The following is a 21278-nucleotide window of genomic DNA, read 5'->3' as shown; positions in this document are numbered from 1 at the left end:
CAGGGACCCTGCTTCTCCCTCTGCCTGTGTCTCTGCCTCTCTCTGTGTGTCTCTCATGAATAAATAAATAAAACCTTTAAAAAAAAAAAAAAAGGAAGAAATGCACCGCAGAATGAGCCCTGCAGTCCCAAGCTCCCCGGGTCCAGCAGCGGAGTGTGTGGTGGGGGGCACGCTGGATTGGCGGCTGGGGGACTTGGGTCCCAGTAGTTGGTGTTGGGTTTTCACACCTAACTCGGAGTGAATTGCTCTGCTTTTCAGACCAACCTTCTGCCCGGTGTCCTGTGGCCATTCAGTGTGAATGAGTCCCTTCGAGGGACTTCAGGGTGTGGAGGCTGAAGAGTGAGCCTCAGGGATGGACAGCGGGCACAGGGTGCTCACAGCCAGTCACCAGATCGTGTTCTCTTGTCCTCCCTCCAGAACTGGGCGAGATTAAAAATGTCACCACGACGCAGCCTTCTCTAGAGCTGGACGGGCTGGAGAAGTACACCAACTACAGCATCCAGGTGCTGGCCTTCACCCGCGCCGGGGACGGCGTCAGGAGTGAGCAGATCTTCACTCGGACCAAAGAGGATGGTGAGGGACGGGGCAAGTGTGGGGCGGATGCCAGGGGACATGCAGGGCCGCACTGAGCAACAGCACCTGGGGCAGAAGCTATTGTTGGGAGGGCCGGGTCCTAGGGCCTGATGTCCCTTCATCGGCCTGACCTTGACTTCGCTCCGGGCAAACCATCTGCTGTCCTCCCAAAATATTCCAGCACAACTGAGACCATCTACCCCATGTTGCTTTCGCTCGATGTATCCATCGTCCATCCTCCCTCCCAGAATTTTTCTTCTTTTTAAAATTTTTTTGGCAGAGTATTATTTAACTGAAAATGCCTTTTATGGCAGAGGTGTAACACACGTCCTACCATCAGAATAATCCCAGTGACTCCAGCTGTCAGTATATAGGCTCAGAGTAGTTCCATCCTCCACTGTAAAATTACCTAAAGGTCTAAGTCGTGTTATTCTACACCAGCTTTAGAATCACCTTAGTTTGAGGGCTTCATGTTGATTTTTTAAAATTTCTTAGAGGAATTCATAACAACTTAGTAACATTTTAAATTGCAGCTCACTTTGGTTCAGACCATTAATTTTTGCTGTGCCATGTCAGCAAAATGGTTGTACAACTTGGTTATACGACTATTTCCCAAACCTGCAAAAACTATATGGCAAGTGTTGGGGGGGGGAGGTGTTGTATTATTCTAAGGGAAACTCTGAGGTGCCATATCTGAGTCTGTTAATTTTTTTTACATTTTATATATATATTTTTTATTGAAGTTCAATTTGCCAACATATAGTATCACACCCAGTGCTCCTCAATGCCCATCACCCAGTCACCCCATGCCCCCACCTGCCTCCCTGAACCTGTTTAAAAAGTAGTTTAAGTTCTGATAAATATAGCAAAGTGAGAAAAGCCGTCTCCACCTTAAACAACTGGTATTAAATGATACCCATGTGGGACTCTCCACATCAGAGCACAGAATTATACAAAATTGGGTTGAGATGAGATAACAGTGCCCCTAAATTCTGTGCAGATTTTGGCTCCACACCTTCTGTCTTCTTTCTAGGATTCTGCTCCCAGGAAGCTGGGCAGAGCACAGTGGGGAGAAGTGCTACCCATTCTTATGACCTCCCATTGCTTATGCAACTTCCTTCACTACACAGAGTACCAAACACACAATGGTTCCACCCATATCCATCCTCTGGAAGCAAAGCTGGGGATCCAGGCTCAGAGATCTGACCCCTGACAAGGCTTCTCTGACACCCGTAGCATACTATGTCCCATCCTACTCTCTGCCCTCACCTCTGCAGACCCAGCCCTCCCTCCTCCCCCAACCGGTCTCTTCCATCTACTCTCACACATTATTCTCCTTGTCTCTGGAGCCCTTCTTGCTTCATTGAGGGTGCACACAAATTCATCCTCATTGGCTTTAGCTTTTCCAGAACACACAATTAATTCTTCCCAGGAATGTGCAGGTATCGGCCCATTCTGATCAAAGAAATTAGGCTATTTAGGGAAATCTAAAGGCAAAATGAAATGCCATTAAAAAGTATGGAGAGACCTACAAATTTATGCCCTAAGTGAAGGTGGTCATAATTTAGTTTCTAAAAATGCCATAAACAACGAGCCATGTCGAGATGCTGGCTCTGTTACTTGCTGCCCAGGGTACTTTGGGCACCTTACCTAACCTCTGAACTGAACTCACGTACAAAAGTGCCATCATAATCAGACTGCACAGAGTTAAGATATAAAAAGTCAAGTGATGTGTGCAAACACCTAACTTGACACATAGTGGGTTGGTTCCTGACACTAGATATTTGATTATTTGATCTCCACTCCTTCAGAGTGGGGGTGGCACATTCTTTTGCATTGCTAAGCAATAACACAAATGTCACTGGAATTATTATTTAAAGAGCAAATTGATCCGCAACATAAATTTTGACACCTGCAGTTTTCAGATGAATGTACAGAAATCCATTAAGAAGGGAAGGCTCTCCACAGCTTATTGACTGGTGATTTGGGATCAATTTTTAATTAATCCTCCACTTTTAGAAATCCTGGGGTTCTCCCTCAAAACTTGACCCTGAGGCCTAAAGTCTAATTTGTCAATCAATTATTCTCTGCTTTCCTATCCAATGCTGATGATATATGGAGATGCCACTGATGGTGAATGACCCCACCTTAGGTCTTAACAGTTTCCCTGGGAAGGAGGTGGAGAATCCCACTTATGCTGGTGTGCATCACAAAGAGCAGTGCAGAACCGAAAGTCAGTATTTACTTGGGATAAATCATCAGCATTTTCAAAAAGAAGCAGAGTGGAGATTAGGGGGAAGTAGAGAAAAACTGGTATAATAATGAGCTTATCTCCCAGATCCACATGAAAAATTCACCAATATGAGACAGTGAAGAATTGTGCTAGCCACTTTTCTAAACTCAATACCAAATGCAAATAGGCATTTGAACAGTTTAGAGAACTGAATGCAAGTTTGTCTCTAATTGGAAGAAGGGGCAAGGCTAATTATCATAGAAGGAGTGCTTACTCAAATTGAGAATATAGATCCTGTTTGAACTTCTGCAAAATCTTACGGTTTGCAAGTTTGGATTAACTTGCCAGATTCAATTAAATGATGTAAGGTTGTGGATGAAATTCAAGTAAAATACTAATTGCCAACATTCACTAAATTCTTCCTCAGGAAAGCACTAGTCTAGGCACAGATTGAAGTTTCAGAGTTTATTGATATTCTCATGGGGAAAGAAATATTAATTAGTGCATTGACACCAAGCATTCAATCTGGTCCTCTATGCCCAATATATTTCTTTTTTTTTTAAGATTTTTATATTTGAGAGTGGCTGCACCAGTTCACAGTCCCACCAACAGTGAAACGAACTAGGGGTGGTAGAAGGGGAGGAGGGCGGGGGGTGGGAGTGAATGGGTGACGGGCACTGGGTGTTATTCTGTATGTTAGTAAATTGAACACCAATAAAAAATAAATTTAAAAAAAAAGATTTTTATATTTGAGAGAGAAAGAGAGAAAAAGCATGAGTAGAGACTGGGCAGAGAGAGAAGGAGACTCTCCCCTGAGCAGGGAGCCGGACAGGGGCTCATTCCCAGGATCCTGAGATCATGACCTGAGCTGAAGGCAGACACTTAACCCACTGAGCCACCCAATGCCCCGCCCAGTACATTTCTTAAACAAGATCCTAAAACCCCCAGTGTCAGGAGGTCTAGAGTTTAAGCAGTGTTGTTTGGTCACTGGTCATCTTAAGAAGGGAAAATGTATCAGCTGCTAATAAAACACACAACAATAGAATAAAATAGTAACTAGAAATAAATACAATAAATACATCAAATCAAAAGTTAAGACATTTTGTAGAAGTTTACTTCTGCCAGAGATAATTTGCAATTGAAATGTTTGCTCAGAGAACAAGTTTTCTGTGCCTTTCAGCAGTTTCTCAGCCTCCATAAAGAATCTTGGGCCAGGAGAAAGATTCTTAAATCCGTAGACATAGTCTTGGGTCCATAAACTACACAATCTTGGACCCGCAGACATCGTCCCAGGTCCGTGGACATATTCTTGGGGTCCTCAAGAATTGCTCAGGCTTCAGATTCTCTTCCCAGGACTGCTCCGTCAATCAGAACGTGTACCTTTGTTACTCTGCAAGAACGCAAAAGATTATTTGCTGATCTGGCTTTCTGTTCTTGAACACAAGACAACTAATTCTGAATTCGAAAAGGTTTGTGAGATCCTAATGCCATTTTGTTTGCTGAGACTGTAATCTGAGCAAGGCCTGGGGGAAAGAGAACACAAACAAAACACAATCTATTAATTTTTCGATTGCTATTTATATTCTGCAGGCGTAGCGTAGTTACAACCCTGGCCCTTTTCTGCAAAAGTCAACATTGTATATGTATAAATATTGATGGTTGTGTTTAAATTCAAATATTTGCTGAGTGCATTACTAAGGCACATAACTCTGTAAATCATTTTATATGGGAAGGCGGCCAGGGGGAGGTGCAGGGTATGAACTTTGCTCCACCTGCCCCGTGATTAGCACTGTCTTTGAGGGGAGGGGGATGTGCGTCTGAAAGCATAGCTAAGAGCAAGGGAACAGTGAACAGACATCAGGCTGTCTCTGAACCCTCAGACCCTCCAAATCTTGAGCCATACATTCTCTTGAAGGCACGGATTATCTGTTCTCAGATGGTTGTGTGACCACACCTCAGCGTGCTGTAAAAGCAATGGACTCCATGTGCATGTCTATTTGCCTAACCACCAAAAGTGGTTGTTAGCCTCCTCAGCCTCCTCAGCCCAACAGCTACTGAGCACATGGTGGTGCTGGGCTCTGTGTGGTAGCAGGTACACCAACGGCACACAGACCAGAGTATCCCAGAAGGCCTCCCACCATGAGGATGTCAGGGCTCCGTCCCCTGCAGTGATTCTCAGGCAGGGCCTCAGAGATGCCTCGTGGGGGGCTCCACACTGCCCACTGGACTTCAAGAGGAGTCACTCCACATCCCCTTGTGCTTGTCTGTTGGTTCACCGCATGATGCCATAGTGAATTGTCTACTTTAAAGAATGTCTAAAAAATACCTCTCTTGTAAGAGCAAAGGCCAGATGTATCAGCATCTTGTGGAAATGGGGAAGACGTGTGCTTTGTATGAACGTGATGACAGTTGTGGACAGTTCCTTCTAACACCATGTGGTCTGCACATGTCTTAGGGGGGCCTCGGGGCAGCATTAGGCTCAGGTAGGTCTGGCTACCATGGCAGATCACATAGGCACAGGCTCGCATGCACACGCATGCACACACATGCATACCCCTGCCTATACCTCATCACCGAAGACCAGAGAAATGATCATGACAATAGTGAAGTTGGATGAAGTATCTGTGTGTGTGCCTGGTCAGGCTTATAATTCAAACCAAAGCAGTATTTTTTCAAAGCACTGACTTTGATGTTTTACATTAAGATATATCATTAGATTGCAAAACAAAACAAAACAAAACAAAACAAAAAAACGATATATCATTAGAGGCCTCAACTGTATGGACTCATTTTCTACTTTCTATGCTACATGACAAATCACCTCAAACTTAGCACCTTCAATTAACAAAAATTTATTCTCTCACCATCTCCATGGTTTAGAGGTCCAGGTATAGGTCCGTTGGGCCCTCTGCTGGGGGTCTCACAGGCTGAAATCAAGGTGTTGGCTGGGGCAGCGGGCTCATTTGAGGTCAAGTCCTCTCCTAAGCTCACTGGTTGTCAGCAGGGTTGGGTTCCTTGTGTGTGTAGGACTGGTGACCATCTCCTCAGTTCCCAGAGGCCACCTGCCATTCCCTGCCATATAGCCTCTCTATAGCAGCAAGATGGTTTGCTTCTTCAAGACCAATGGGAGAGCATCTCTACTGCTTCAAATCTCTCTGACTTATTGCCTCTCTGACCCTCCTAGACCCTCTTGTTAAAGGGCTCCTCTGTTTAGGTCAGGCCCAACCAGAATACTCCTCTCTTGGTTAACTTTTTTTTTTTAAGATTTTATTTATTTACGGGATCCCTGGGTGGTGCCGCGGTTTAGCGCCTGCCTTTGGCCCAGGGCGCGATCCTGGAGACCCGGGATCGAATCCCACATCGGGCTCCCGGTGCATGGAGCCTGCTTCTCCCTCTGCCTGTGTCTTTGCCTCTCTCTCTCTCTCTCTCTCTCTGTGACTATCATAAATAAATAAAAATTTTAAAAAAATAAAATAAAAAAAAGATTTTATTTATTTATTCATGAGAGACACAGAGAGAGGCACAGACACAGGCAGAGGGAGAAGCAGGCTCCATGCAGGGAGCCTGACGTGGGACGAGATCCCGGGTCTCCAGGATCACACCCTGGGCTGAAGGCGGTGCTAAACCACTGAGCCACCTGGACTGCCCCTCTCTTGGTTAACTTAAATTCAACTAATTAGAACATTAATTATATCTGCAAAATCCCTTTACCTTTGTCACATAACATAACCTGATCATGGGAATAATCCGTCCATCTATAGTGACAGTTACCACCTGTATTCAATGGGAAGGAGTTATACAGGTATGTATACCAAAGGATGAGAATCTTGGGCACCATCTTAGAATTCTTCCTACTACACAATAGCTGATAAACTCATTTTTCTATGCACTTAGAAAATCTGCATTGAGGATTAGTATGTTCCAGATACTGCTCCAGCCACTGGAGATACAGTAGAGAACAGGATGAGCCTGGTGAGGCTTGTAGGCTGATGGAGAAGACAGATATTTGAGTGCATCCTGCCATGAAGGAGAAGGGTCTTAAAAGAGAACATGGGAGCCCTGACTTAATCTAGGCTAGTGGTCAGGGAAGATTTTCTCAAGGAGTGATATTTTTTTAATAATAAATTTATTTTTTATTGGTGTTCAATTTGCCAACATACAGAATAACACCCAGTACTCATCCCGTCAAGTGCCCCCCTCAGTGATATTTAATAGAAACTGATAGATGAGTAAGAGTTGCCAACGAAAAGAAAGAGAGTAGGAAAAGATTCAAACAAAAGGAACCTAAGGACCCTAGGTCATCCTGTGTCAAGGTCCTGGAGTGGGACAAGCATGCCACTTCCAGAGACCTAAAAAGTGGTCTGATGTTATAGAACAACACTAAGCTAGAAGGAGAGGCCAACTACTAACTGTGTCTATGTGGAGGTCTAAAAGGCTCACTAACCTTACACATCCCCTGTGGGGTGGTAGCTGCAGGGAGAGAATTCTAGGTTCTGGCTTTTGCAACCAAGGCCATAGCTGTCCCTTTACCTATAATGGGTACAGAAGGATGGGGAAGTTTGGAAGGGAAGATGATGATCCCAGTTTGGGACATGGTTGGTCTAAGGCACCCGTGAATCTGAGTGGAGATCTCAGTGACAATTGGATATGTGATCTCTAAGAGCTTCTGCAATACAGTAAGGAGGTGTGGGCAAATTGGAACCGTAGAAGAGATGATTCTATGCTGTGTTCTTTACTTCAACCAATCAGATCTGAAGTCAGAAATTCACTCCACATTGGTAGGAATTCATGAAAATAACCTAAACTTGCCTGTATTTTCATTAAAAAAAAAAAAAGAATCAGATTACCAAAATGTAATCTGATGACTAAGAATGTTTTAAGAAAATATGTTCTAGACAGACCATCCTATGCCATCTGTTTTCTGCAACTCTCAACATCTGGTGTTTATAGTTCAATGCTGGGTCACAAAGGAAAGGCTAGGATCCCTGAGTGATGTGAAATGTAAGAAAATGAAGATTGCCCTTAAAAATGATAGCTAGAATTTATTTGATGCCTGCTGTATGCAAAACTCCATATATATTCTTTAGATGAATTATCACTCATAATCCTAGCAACAAAGCCAGAAACAGGTACAATTATTGTTCCAGCTTCATAGATGAGGAGACTAAGATTTGTTGAGAAGGTAATGAATTTGCCCAGGACAGAGAACTAAGTGGTAGAGCTAAACAAAAGCCCTCAGTGGGACTGCAGGGCTCACACCTTCCACCACTGGGGTATAATCCAAACCACTACAATTTTTTTTTAACACAAATTAAGGAAATCTGTATTTTCAGTGTTTCCATCACTGCATTTTGTGTTTCCTTTTTTTTATAATAAATTTATTTTTTATTGGTGTTCAATTTACCAACATACAGAATAACACCCAATGCTCATCCTTAAATTATAATCTTTTTTTTAATTTATTTTTTATTGGTGTTCAATTTACTAACATACAGAATAACCCCCAGTGCCTGTCACCCATTCACTCCCACCCCCCGCCCTCCTCCCCTTCTAGCACCCCTAGTTCGTTTCCCAGAGCTAGCAGTCTTTACGTTCTGTCTCCCTTTCTGATATTTCCCACACATTTCTTCCCCCTTCCCTTATATTCCCTTTCACTATTATTTATATTCCCCAAATGAATGAGAACATATAATGTTTGTCCTTCTCCGACTGACTTACTTCACTCAGCATAATACCCTCCAGTTCCATCCACGTTGAAGCAAATGGTGGGTATTTGTCATTTCTAATAGCTGAGTAATATTCCATTGTATACATAAACCACATCTTCTTTATCCATTCATCTTTCGTTGGACACCGAGGCTCCTTCCACAGTTTGGCTATCGTGGCCATTGCTGCTATAAACATTGGGGTGCAGGTGTCCCGGCGTTTCATTGCATTTGTCTCTTTGGGGTAAATCCCCAACAGTGCAATTGCTGGGTACGGCTCAGTGATTGAGAACTTTTCCAGAATGTTTTGTTCCTCAAAATTTCTGTGTACTTACTCCTTTGTTGTATAAAATCCCAATTTAGAAGAAAAGACTGCACAAGATAGATCATACATCAGTGTGTGAGGAGTCAGGTGGGAATTTACACAGTAAAAGCAGTGAAAGCCCTTTGATCTGATATAATCAAGTCAAGTTAATGAGGGGCCCCTGGGTGGCTCAGTGGTTGAGCGTCTGCCTCCGGCTCAGGTCATGACCTTGGGGTCCTGGAATCGAGTCCTGCATCAGGTTCCCCTTCCTGTAGGGAGCCTGCTTCTCCCTCTGCCTGTGTCTCTGCCTCTCTCTATATATCTCTCATGAATAAAAAAAAAAATCAGATCTTAAAAAAAAAAAAGACAAATTAATGGAAATAACCAAATAAAGCAAGGAGTCACTAAGGTTTATAGTGACCAACAGATGTACCTTAAATATTGCATTTTAAGTTAAAATTTACAAATAGAGATTGATTCTCTATTCATTCTTTAAGTAAATAATGTAGTCTCATTTCCTTAAGTCTTGGATGAAGAGATCTCTATGTCATCGGTTCCATGAACTGTTTCCATCATGGATCCTCTGCCATTTCCAGCTTTCGTTTCCTGATAGTGGGGTAAAGCCTATTGCCATTTGCTGATAATCTCTTTGCTAGATTTTTTAAAATCTATTTGTCTTGATTTTTCCCCATGTGTATCATTTTTCTCTATGGTTTTGGCCTGAACCTAGCCAAACTTTTTTTTTTTTTTAACTTACCTTTGAGAAAGCTTTGCCAAAGAAGTCCCATTAACTGTCATGGAAACAGCTTTCTTCGGCACTCATAGTTGAATGGTTTACATAATGAATTAAATCGTATTACCATGACAAGTATAATTATCACAAACAAAGTAGAAACAAGCATGACTGACTTTTGCCAAGCAGCCACTCGGGTAGTTGCTGCCCAAGCACTTGGGCTTCTAGAAGGAAGCTGTCCAGAGGGAGTATTGGGTGTGGTGAACACCAGCCAGGTGGTTGCCTTACAGAAAGAATGGAAAGTGTTGGCAAATGTGGAGCATCCGTTAGGATGTAAAGGTTAAGCAAATGTCCACTCTACCCTTGGTGTTCAGGAGGAACACTTACGGGTCTGAACCAGGTTGCAGGTCAGTGAATGTCTTGACTGAAACCCTCACTGATGGAAAATAAATGCCCTCCATGCTTGGGACAACAGTGCCTTTTTCCTAAGGACTTAGAAATTCAGGTGTCATCGCTTACGTGTGCCCCCTTCTCTAGACCCTCTGCTGCCAGGGGGACTTGCCAAAAACTGATCCCAAGATTTCATATTTTCAAGTGCTGATGATGTCCAACCCACGTTAGCTCTCACCATGGCTGCTGGCTTTGTCGTTTTGACCTAGAAGAGTTCAGATGGCAATTGTGAGACACACATTCAACTCCAAAAATATTTACTGAGCGGTTCTGTTGTTATTGGAACCAGAAGACACTCAAAGATACCTCCAGGGGGCTCACAAGGGATTTAATGTTGGTTAGAATTTGAAGACCTCTATCAAGGTGGGAACCATCCTCCACGTGGACAGTCAGAACAAAGAGAAACAAAACAAGATCCTCAAAGCTTACTGAGTAGCAACATTAATGCTCTTTTCCCTTCTCCGTGTAGTCTTCCTACCTCACTCCATCCTCCCTCTTCAACCTGGAAATCAGAAAGACAGGGAGAGAGTACATGCAGTCTCACTCCCAAATTATGCTTAATGCTGTTAGCATTTCCTGCCTTCCTAGTTGGTTTATATAGAAGAGTGTTTTTGTCCACACGAGCTGTGAATCATTGACACAAAAACCCATTCTCATAAAAAGTGTTTCTCTAAAAAAAAAAAAAAAAAGTGTTTCTCTACCTCCCCTCAACCAAAAAGGGTGCCATTATAAAGTATTGCAGGCAAGGAAGAGTGGTCCCTGAAGGCTGTGGAAGTTTGCTCTCATTCTTCCAAGGCGAGATGTACATCCCCAGCCTGTTCAAAGCCAGACACTAGAACAGCACAAGAAGCTCAATTCTCCAACTGTTCAGAGGCAGGAAATCACGAGGGACAGAAATGGGTAGGGAAGGCTCCCAGGAAGACAGGGACTTGAACTGAATGTATGAGTTCTGTTGCAGAAACGGTTATTCATGGCACTCATTAAAGAGCAGCAACGCAGACTTTATTCAGGGGGCCTGCTGTGAGGTGTATGTGTGGGGACCACCTCAGTGGGGGGTTGCGGTAAGGGAGAGAGACTAGGCTCCACTTCAAATACAACAAATGAAAGTGGGAATGTATAGCCAAGGAGTGGAGGGAACGGAGTGGGGTCCCTGGGTGGAAAATTTTGAAAAGGAGACATCAGGGATGAGGGGCACTCTGACTCAATCAATCGAACAAGACTTTTGCTAAAGGCACACTAGGATGATCGGATATTACGTGGGGTATGGTAGAGAATGAAGACATTGATTATGTATGAGGGGTGACCAATTATTGAGGCGACTCTGGCTGAACTGACTTAGCAGGATTCTTGCTAAAATTGGGCCCTTAGAGGACATGCCTAGGACAGGGCTGGTGGGGTTCGCAGGTCACTCGTCCAAGACAGACTCTGTCACTCTGTCAGTTCCTAGGGCTACTACAACAGGGTACCACAGACGGGGGCGGGCTCCAAGAACAGAAATGCATTGCCTCATGGTTTGGAGGCCAGACGTCCAAAATCAAGGTGTGGGCCAAGTTGGTTCGCTCTGAGGGCTGTGAGGGAGAGTCTGTTCCAGACTTCTGTTCTTGGCTTATAGACAGCCACCTGCTCCCCGTGTCCTCACATTGTCTTCTCTCTAAGCACTTCTCTGTGTCCACATTGCTCCTTGTTTCATAAGGATGCCAGTCAAAAATGACCACAGCTGGGATCCCTGGGTGGCGCAGCGGTTTAGCGCCTGCCTTTGGCCCAGGGCGCGATCCTGGAGACCCGGGATCGAATCCCATGTCGGGCTCCCGGTGCATGGAGCCTGCTTCTCCCTCTGCCTATGTCTCTGCCTCTCTCTCTCTCTCTCTCTCTCTCTCTCTGTGACTATCATAAATAAATAAGAATTAAAAAAAAAAAACTTAAAAATGACCACAGCTTAACTCGGTCATCTCTATAGAGACCCCTTCTCCGAACAAGGTCACAATCTGAGCTTCTGGGGGTTGGGGCTTCAACATGCAGATTCTGAGGGGACTCAGGTGAGCCCTATCTCCAGTCAGCCCCAATACTTGAGGAACGGACCCAAGACAGTGGCCGGGCCCAGCGAAGGGGGTGAGGGGCTGAGCTATGTTGCTCAGCGTGGGCCTACACGCCTGGTCGGAAGCCCCGTCTCTGTGACTAAATGCACGGCTCTTCTAGTTCCAGGTCCTCCTGCAGGAGTGAAGGCAGCTGCGGCCTCAGCCTCCATGGTCTTCGTCTCCTGGCTTCCCCCTCTCAAGCTGAACGGCATCATCCGAAAGTACACTGTATTCTGCTCCCACCCCTACCCCACAGTAAGTTGGTAAATAACCAAGTGCCTTTCAAGCACCTTCGAGAAATGAGCTGCGAGTGCTCATTTGGGACAGTTTTGTTCCTTTGTTTCCCACCTACTTGGGTCTTTCCAGTGGTTTTATTTTTCTCCCGTTGTCTCCGCCACAAAGCTACATCCTCATTTATACCTCATCTGAAAGTACCCATCTGAATCATTGTAAGGTACACAATTGTCTAGAATTATTGTTTATGGGGTGATGACTTCCCACAAAACTGCCAGCAGCCTTCTCAAAACCAAAACCCAGAGCTCTTAATTGTGCCTTAATTGGTAGTCAGTGGACAACACCTATTGATTTTGCTGTTGGACGCGTCATTGTATGCACCCCAGGCCCTCCCTGCCTCCCTCCTTCCCTCCGCCCTCCCTCCTGTGCTCCTACTTCCCACCCTTTCTTCCTGCCAGGCCCCATCCTCCACTGAGGGAGAGGAGGCAAGCCCCTGTGGGGCCGGACACGAGGACCTCTACTGAGGATCTGTGACCCTGACAATTACGTGGTCCGCCTTGTTCATTGTGACAAAATTAAAAGTTAGGGTAATTAATACTTCCAAATGCTGTATTTATTTTCATTAATATTATTACTACCAAGTCATAATTATAGAGCTACACTGTTCCTTAGACCAGATACAAAAGCAGATCCAGAAGGGAAATATGAGAGAAAAGAAAGCTAAAGTGATACAGCAAAATTCGCGATATCTTCACAGGAACATATAAGGCATTTTCTGAGGTTGGCACCATGTCGTAGCCCTCTTTCTGTGCCCCAGCTGGGCATAGAACGAGACATGCATAGTCATGCATAGTCATTCTGGAAGTATCTGTGACATGAGTACATGGACTAATGTTGGTTTTTATCGTAAAATACCTTCACATAAAATTTACCATTTTAATCATTTCTAAGTGTCCAGGTCAGTGACATTAAGTACATTCACACTGTCCTGCAACCATCCCCACCGGCCACCTCCAGAACATTCTCATCCTCCCAAACTGAAACTTCCCATTCCCCATCCTTCCAGCACTATCAGCCACCATTCTTCTGTCTGCCTCTGTGGATCTGACTTGCTCTAGGGACCTCTTATAAGTGGAATCATACAGCTTCTGTTGTTCTGCATGTGGCTTACTTCACTGAGCATAATGTCCTCAAGGGTCATCATGTTGTAGCAGGTGTCAGGATTTCCTTCCTTTAAAAAAAAAAAAGATTTTATTTATTTATTCATGAGAGACAGAGACAGAGACAGAAAGACAGACACAGGCAGATGGAGAAGCAGGCTCCACGCAGGGAGCCCGACATGGGACTCGATCCTAGGACTCCAGGATCACGCCCTGGGCTGAAGGCCGCACTAAATCACTGAGCCACCTGGGCTGCCCGATTTCCTTCCTTTTGAAGGCTGAAGAATATTCTCCAACTATTTATTAATTAATTATCTAATTAAAGTGATACATTTTCCAAAGTCTAGAGTCTGTAGGGAACCCCCAGGCCTTATAGTGCCCCAGGCAGTGAGCATGATTAACAGTGGCAGGTGGAGAGACAGGAGAGAGCACGTGTTCAGCTCACGGAGGTCTGCCTCCCTGCTGGAGAATGTCAACAGCCGCCCCTCTGGAGCTGAAGTGAAGATTTACACGTAAATGGTCAGAGTCAAGCTCCAGAACTTTCTTGTGGGTTCCTTCTTTGGTTTCAAACATGCTGTTAAGTCTTTTTTTTTTTAATGATAAATTTATTTTTGCTGAGTGAAGTAAGCCAGTCGGAGAAGGACAAACATTATATGTTCTCATTCATTTGGGGAATATAAATAATAGTGAAAGGGAATATAAGGGAAGGGGGAAGAAATGTGTGGGAAATATCAGAAAGGGAGACAGAACGTAAAGACTGCTAACTCTGGGAAACGAACTAGGGGTGGTGGAAGGGGAGGAGGGCGGGGGGTGGGAGTGAATGGGTGATGGGCACTGGGGGTTATTCTGTATGTTAGTAAATTGAACACCAATAAAAAATAAATTAAAAAAAAAAACAAAAGTAATCATAGTAATACAACAGCCCATTGTATTAACTTTATAATAAAATGGTTAAGTAAATTAAAAAAATATATAAATCTCTAGTAAACTTGTCCCATAAAAAAAAAATTTATTTTTTATTGTTGTTCAATTTGCCAACATATAGAATAACACCCAGTGCTCATCCCGTCAAGTGCCCCCCTCAGTGCCCGTCACCCATGCTGTTAATTCTCACCTGCCAAATCCTACCGTCGAAGTGTAGACATGCTACACAGTGCCGGGATGATGCTCTAGACAGTCATATTCTGCTACTCAGAGAGGGGATTCACGGAGGACCCCTGTGTGGCCCCTGATTCTCTCATTAGCCCCAACATATAGCCAGTCCTCCAAAGAGAGACAAAATCACCGCTAAAGTAAAAAATACCTGTGTTCCACTGGGATTTGAAATGTTTCTTTGTTTTTACTCACTCATTCATCCATCTATCTGCTGGAGGACTCACATTTGCTGTTCTGACTGCAGCAACCTAGGAAGAGACTAGCAGGGTACCCAGAACGCCAGCAGCTCCCCCTCAATCTGCTCTTTGTCTCTAAGCTAAAACAAAAACAAAACAAAAAAACCCCACAAACACCAGCCTGGATTATTTATTTGCAATTGGTCCTAACAGATCCATACTTGAGTAAGACAGCCCCACTTGTGGATGCTGTAGGCCAGGATGGTTCCCGTCCTCCCAGCCCATGAATTACACACAATAGAACAGAGGGAGTTACAATCCTGAACTTGTGATCAAACCATCTGCAGGATGGAGAAGAGAAGATGTGCCCAGGGATTTCCACGGCGTCTCCATGCACAGGACAATGAGGTTTGACCACCTAGTACCTCCCCAACAAGACCCTTCCAAAAATGACAATCCTATTATCAAACTAACCAGAAAAGATGGGAATTAAGAACCAAAATTTTCACCTACTTACTGTCTGACTGCCACTACCTGGGTGTCTCTGTGCTGCCTTTGACTATATTGAAAAGCATATAGATTCAGAAATATGATCATTACAAGGTGCCAGTGGTCTTCAGGGCAGCACCATGGGAGTTTTGCAAGGAAGGTCCAGAATCCCAGAGCTGTCCTCAATAAAGTGAAGTGAACCAGAATTAGGCTTATTCCATCTCTAGAATTAGGCTCATTCCATTGCTGCTCATCTACTTCAAAGATCACTTAAGACCACGAGGCCAAGATTTTTTAATAGACCTTATTTTAAAAGCAGTTTTAGGGTGACAGAAAGCGGAGTGGGAGGTACAGAGATTTCCCATACAAGGGCTATTTTTTTAAATAAAATAATACCGTTTTAGGTAAAGATCAGAAAGGACTAATTAATATATTTCCCTTTGGAGGGAAACACTTGAAAATACCACCTATTATTTTGGGGTTTTTTTCACATGGAATTAGTAAGGGAGTACAAATTACTGGAAAGAGGAACTTTGTTTCCATCTCGATTTTCTGTAATTTGACGTTAAGTCACAAGACGAGACTGTCCCCTTTTGTGAGGCTTTTACATTTCTGCCTATGCGGCCAAATAAACACCAGAGGGCAGTGCAAGCTCTGTATATTTTTGCTGCTCCGCTATCTAACTTTTTCTTTTCTTTGAAATGATTTCATAGTTGAATGTAGAACATAGGAGGATAAATGAGGACACAACACACTCTGTAATTTGTTGCTCTGTATGGGAGTCCCTTGGCTGACTTCCTCGCTGATATAAATTTCCCCTTAGACCCCCATGAAAGGACCTGTTATAAGCCCCAGGCTCTTCCCTCTAATGGGTAAAGCCCATTTTCTAATAATAGGTACTTATTTCATTGTGTTCTCTTGAGTTAGCTTAGTCAAAGATATTAATTGGAAATTTCACATGTTGGGCCAGACAAGAAACTGCAAGTTCATCTAAAGTCTGGTGGTGCTGGATAAACACGAGTCTCCCTATAAAGGTCCAGCAGATGCCCTGAGATGTCAACCTCCCCAGACAGAGATTCTAACAGCAAAATCTTAAAAATCATTTGATTCAGGAGCTCATCCATATAATGCTTGGGCCGTGGCTATTAATTTTCACATGTGATGATTTGAACAATCAATTCACACACTTGTACGGTCCCAGGGAGAAAGGAGCAAGGCTGGATCTCCTCTCTAGCGCTCCTCCCTGTGTAAACACAGCCCAGCCCGTGGGAAATGCCATATGTTAACGAAGCACGAGGATGGAGAAGGAACGTGTGTCCCTTTTCCAGCGCTAAGCTGATTGAGACAGGACTCAGAAATGTGAAATTAAGACAGCACAGACTTCTCAGCAATTAGGAGCAAAATCAGAAGGCCTACAATAATGGTATCGATGAGCTATGACCCACATCAAACATCCCAGTTTCTGATGATACTGTGATCCAGTCCCTGCATGTGACAGGTATTCGGTCGATGGTGCTGAATGAGCAAATGAGAATGTTCCAGTACTCTTCTTCTCCGGAGGGTGACTTTCAGCAACTAGACTCCCCACAGTGTAGCCCACAATTTAGAAGTAAGCAAGTCTGCAGAGAAACAAGGAAAGTAATCTTGGCCAGGTCTGGGTAACTTCCAAGCCAAGGTAGCAAGTGTGCGTTTGCCCCATATCCACCCACCTGACCCGGGGGCCTATACTCAATAAATCACGGGCCAGAGGACGAGGGAGAGCGGCTTCAGAAATCCAGAAGTGTTGAGTAGTCTCAGGTCAAACAATGGTGCTGTGATGGAATCATCAAGTGTGGTCAACCTGAACATCCATATTTATAATGCTGTCCATCTCACTGGCCTCGGCTCCTGTCTCTGAAGCCACCGTGGACCCCCTGGATGTACGAGGCCATGGCCTCCGAGGGAAGCAGCACTCTCCCTGGTTCTGCTGCCACGTAGCATGCTGTCATACTGCTATCTGCATTAATATTCTTTCTGTCTCAACCTCCCTTCTCTTTAGTCTTTCTCTTCTGTTGTCTCCTCCAGCTCGACACCCACCCTTAAATGTACGCCTTCCTCAACACTCTCCCTGCATCCTCTTTTCCTGTTCTTTATTATCTCCATGAATCATTGAATCTGTTTTTATAATTTAAGTATACCTGAGGTTACAAAGGTCAAATGTGTTTCTCCAAACCCAACCATCTTAGAGGACCAATCAGACCCGTATTTACAACTTCTTCCATCCATGTCCATGGAGACTCCACTGCATCTAGTGTATCCAGAACCAAATTCATTCCTGTTCCTCTTCTCTCCCTGTTTCCCAGCCAAGCTAATGATCTAACAATACCCTCTGTGCCTCTCCGGAGGGTGTGACACACCCATAACCTGGCCTCCCCCAACCACAGGGGAACCAGAAAGCAGAATTCCAACACATACCTGGTAGACAGGAAAACCAGAGCAACTTGGGGAAGAGCTCTCCTGGCCACCACAGGACTGCAGTGATAAAGGATAGAGGGTCTGCCTTTCTTGAGAAGTTCCTGGTTCTAGGGAGGGAAGAAAATACCAGAGATTGTCATTGTTCTTGCGATGGGTGAGGGACACAGCCGGGGTATGTAGAGTACAGAATGACATGGAGCACAGGCAAGGGGGTGTCACTCAAACAGAGGGTCAGAGACCATTTCTTGGGATGTACACACAGCCCTGCCTTATAGGTGGAGAAGTTTTACCGGACACGAGGGTATTATGACCAGAGGAAACAGCATCTGTGAAGTGACATTGTGTCATGAGAATTCTGTCTCCACAATATCTTTTTAACCCTCTTCCTTCTTTTCACACCCACCACCACTGCATTGGTTCAGGTCTTCAGCTGGGGAACCAAACTAGGTCAGAAGCCTTCCCACTGCCAGTCTTAAGGGCCAGTCCAGTGTCTGCATTGCTGTCATAATCATTCTTTCACATTCTAGATCTGACCATATCACTCACTTGGGCAAATTCTTGGATGACTTCTCCCTTTTTAACCTGAAACAAAGTTCAAAATCCTCAAGATGACCTAAGCAGATCTCCACCATCCAGCTCCAACTCCTGTCCAGTCTCCTATCTCCTGTTCTATTACCCTACCCAGCTAGCTCTTTAACCATATCACGTCTCGTGTGTCTGGGTCCTCCTTGCCTTTTCTCTCTCATCCTTTTCCCACTTAAAGTCTTTATTCTAAAGGTTCAACTTAAATGCTCTATTGTTTATTCCACCATTTTTGAACATTGGCCAAATTCTAGCCACCATTTGTTAAACATTTTATGACTATGGTTTCCAAACTTTTTTTTCATGACTCACAATAGGGAATATATCTTACAATCATAATCCAGGACCCACACAATAAAAGCTTCATAACATTTACACTTGTTCCACATGATGCACTCTGATATTTCCCATTCTGTTAGGTTTTTTTCTCTTCCATTTTATTTTGTAAATGATTGTCATAACTCACAAAATTGCTTCTATGACGCACCACTTTAAAAATACTGGCTTTTATCAGTTAATCCTCTTGATTACCGTATGCAGGTGGGGTTATTATGACCTCACAGTAGTGGTACTGAAATGGAGCAGCATGTGCTGTCTGACAAGGACCATGCAGTTTGCAAGGTAAAAGCAGGGGCTGCATCCCACTTGTCTGAGCTCAGAGCCCAGGCCTTTTACCCTGACATCCTGCAGTCTTTCCTGGGAAGTTGGCTCCCATCTCATCTCAAAGGCCCCAGAACTGGTTTTAAGCCTTGCTTTGGCATAACTACAACCTCTTGCATTATTGTCAGATGAGGACATAGTTGGGCCCCCATGGTGGCTTGTCAGCTTAAGTGCAGGCCACCCAGTTAGTCACTGTTCGGACTTTAGAAAGCCTGGTATTATGCTGAAATAGTGGATGTTCAGCAAATGTTGTCTAAATTAAATTTTATGGATAGTGGCTGTGAGTCATCCAATAGAGGTTAAACTGTATAATGAAATTTCTGGTTCATGAGGCAGGAAAGTATCTTATATACTTGGGGATGCTTTTGATCTCACAAGGAATTAGATAAAATGCCTGTGCTTTTAAATCACTCACATGGAAATCATCCTCCCATAGTTCCATCCAAAAGGCCTGATGGTGGATCTCTCTTTACTGTGATGGCAAAGCTAGAAATTATGGAGCAGCCAAAAGTTGGCTAAGAATGCATGGGCTTGTTCCATTTGCACATGTACAATGAATTACTTGTCCATCATCAAATAAGTGATAGCAATCAGCCAGATTAATAAAGCACTTTTACAGATAGATCATTTGCACAGCAGATGGATGAAAGCAGAGAAGAAATGAGGCAAAATTGTAGTGAATAGAGGCAATTTTGTTTTAAAAAAAAAAAAAAGGTTGGGAAAAGTAAGGACCGACCCTGTGATGCCAGTCTGGCTAACTGGACAGTGCTGATTCTAAACAGTAATATGGAGACACTAGCTTTTTCTGTACCTTTTCTGGATATCAACTTACATGTGCTTGCAAAATAATAATTTTTATATTTGGAAAGCCAAAATATTTTGTTTAGAAGACTTTTTTAAAAGTAGCCAACAGGCATAAATACAACAGCAGTTACAGTCATCTCAGGAAAGTACAAAGGAAACCACCAAAATTGACTTGGATAAAGCAAGTAGATTGAATATGCTCTTCCCACTCAGGACGCTGACCATCCCAGTCTATCCCTGCAGGGTGATCTTCGCCATCCATTGTCTTCTTTTATTTTTCTTTAAAGATTTTACTCATTTATTCATGAGAGACACAGAGAGTGAAAGAGGCAGAGACACAGGCAGAGGGAGAAGCAGGCTCCATGCAGGGAGCCCGACGGGACTCCAGGATCACGCCCTGGGCCGAAGGTGGTGCTAAACCACTGGGCCACCGAGGCTGCCCCATTATCTTCTTTTAGAAGTGAAAATAGTGAAATAAAATGAAAACCAGATCATAATGTATTATAAGTAAGAATTTAAAGAACAAAGACAAATCTTAAATTGATCCAGCTAACTCCTTATTCTTAACGTAATCCAGGTCATTTCTCTGCCACTAAACAGAAAGGTTTTATATGTCCTCAAAGTGTCGTTATCCCATAATTAAAAGAGCTGCCTATTTTGCTTATTCTGCTCTGGGGGAGGTTTTTTAAATCACTGCTGTGAACATGCTATCTATAAAATCAGAACATTCGAGGCTTTTTTTTTAAATAATTAGATATTAGAGCTTTTTAAAGCATGATACCTCTTTAACAGAATTAGTTTTTCATTAAAAAGTTAATTGAAATTTTTTAAGTGGAATTCTTTTTATAACCATGAGATACACTGAATAATTTGATCTGAGCAGCCTGTGAATCCATAGTCATTCTCTACATAGTTATTCTCGATTGTATTCAAATAATTTCTAGGTCATTAGTCAACTTAATGCAACAGGTGTTCTGGTTAGTGGCGATTGGGTCCTGACTCTAATGCTGGGACCTAAGATCCCCGAGGAATCAGAGAGGGAGTCCTTAGAGAGCCTGAACTCCATCCAGCATGGGAGAGGTGGTAAGGACATGCAAGACCGTAATCCAAAGGGGGATAAAGATCAGGACTGTAAACCAAGGGCAGATGTGGGACCCAAAGGGGAGAGGCTGAGAGAAGGCTACAAGGCTTTGCAAGTCACCCATGGAGCTAAATAGGATGAGGGGTTTGGGAATGAATCCAGAAAATAATGGGGAAAATCCAGTTTTATAAAAATCATTAAAGAGCATTGAAAGTAATTCATTGTGATTAATTTTATCTTATTTACTCTTACAAAGTGTCTTAAACATGAAAGGAAGATGATTGCATCAAGACCACAAGGAAAAATAGTTATGTGGTGAAAGTAGATCTAGCAGACCCTGTTCTCAGGCTTTTTGGGGGGTGACACTGAAGCACCAAGAGAAAGCCAACCTTCCAGCAACCTCTACATTC

General features: G+C 43.6%; 1 protein-coding gene and 1 long non-coding RNA gene across 4 annotated transcripts in view; one reads left to right on the top strand and one right to left on the bottom strand.

Annotated features, from left to right (window-relative positions):
* Positions 1 to 21278, top strand: part of DSCAM (DS cell adhesion molecule) — a 732791-nt gene that overhangs the window by 640306 nt on the left and 71207 nt on the right. For both annotated transcript variants that reach the window (XM_072807037.1, XM_072807038.1), the window contains exons 19-20: positions 418 to 573; positions 12195 to 12328. In XM_072807037.1, coding sequence (XP_072663138.1) covers positions 418 to 573; positions 12195 to 12328 — 290 coding nt within the window. The remainder of the gene's footprint in view (positions 1 to 417; positions 574 to 12194; positions 12329 to 21278) is intronic.
* On the bottom strand, positions 3912 to 17618 carry LOC140621702 (uncharacterized). Of its 2 annotated transcripts, XR_012021471.1 has the most exons (5): positions 17465 to 17618; positions 16733 to 16906; positions 13479 to 13538; positions 10068 to 10203; positions 3912 to 4196 (listed from the first exon to the last, which is right to left on the bottom strand). It is a non-coding gene; the product is annotated as an uncharacterized lncRNA (long non-coding RNA). The 2 variants fall into 2 exon arrangements; XR_012021472.1 differs by lacking the exons at positions 3912 to 4196; positions 10068 to 10203 and adding an exon at positions 12899 to 13175.

Source organism: Canis lupus, chromosome 30, assembly GCF_048164855.1.
Source record: "Canis lupus baileyi chromosome 30, mCanLup2.hap1, whole genome shotgun sequence".
Taxonomy (NCBI): Eukaryota; Metazoa; Chordata; class Mammalia; order Carnivora; family Canidae; genus Canis; species Canis lupus.
This window is presented reverse-complemented; position numbering and strand designations above follow the sequence as displayed.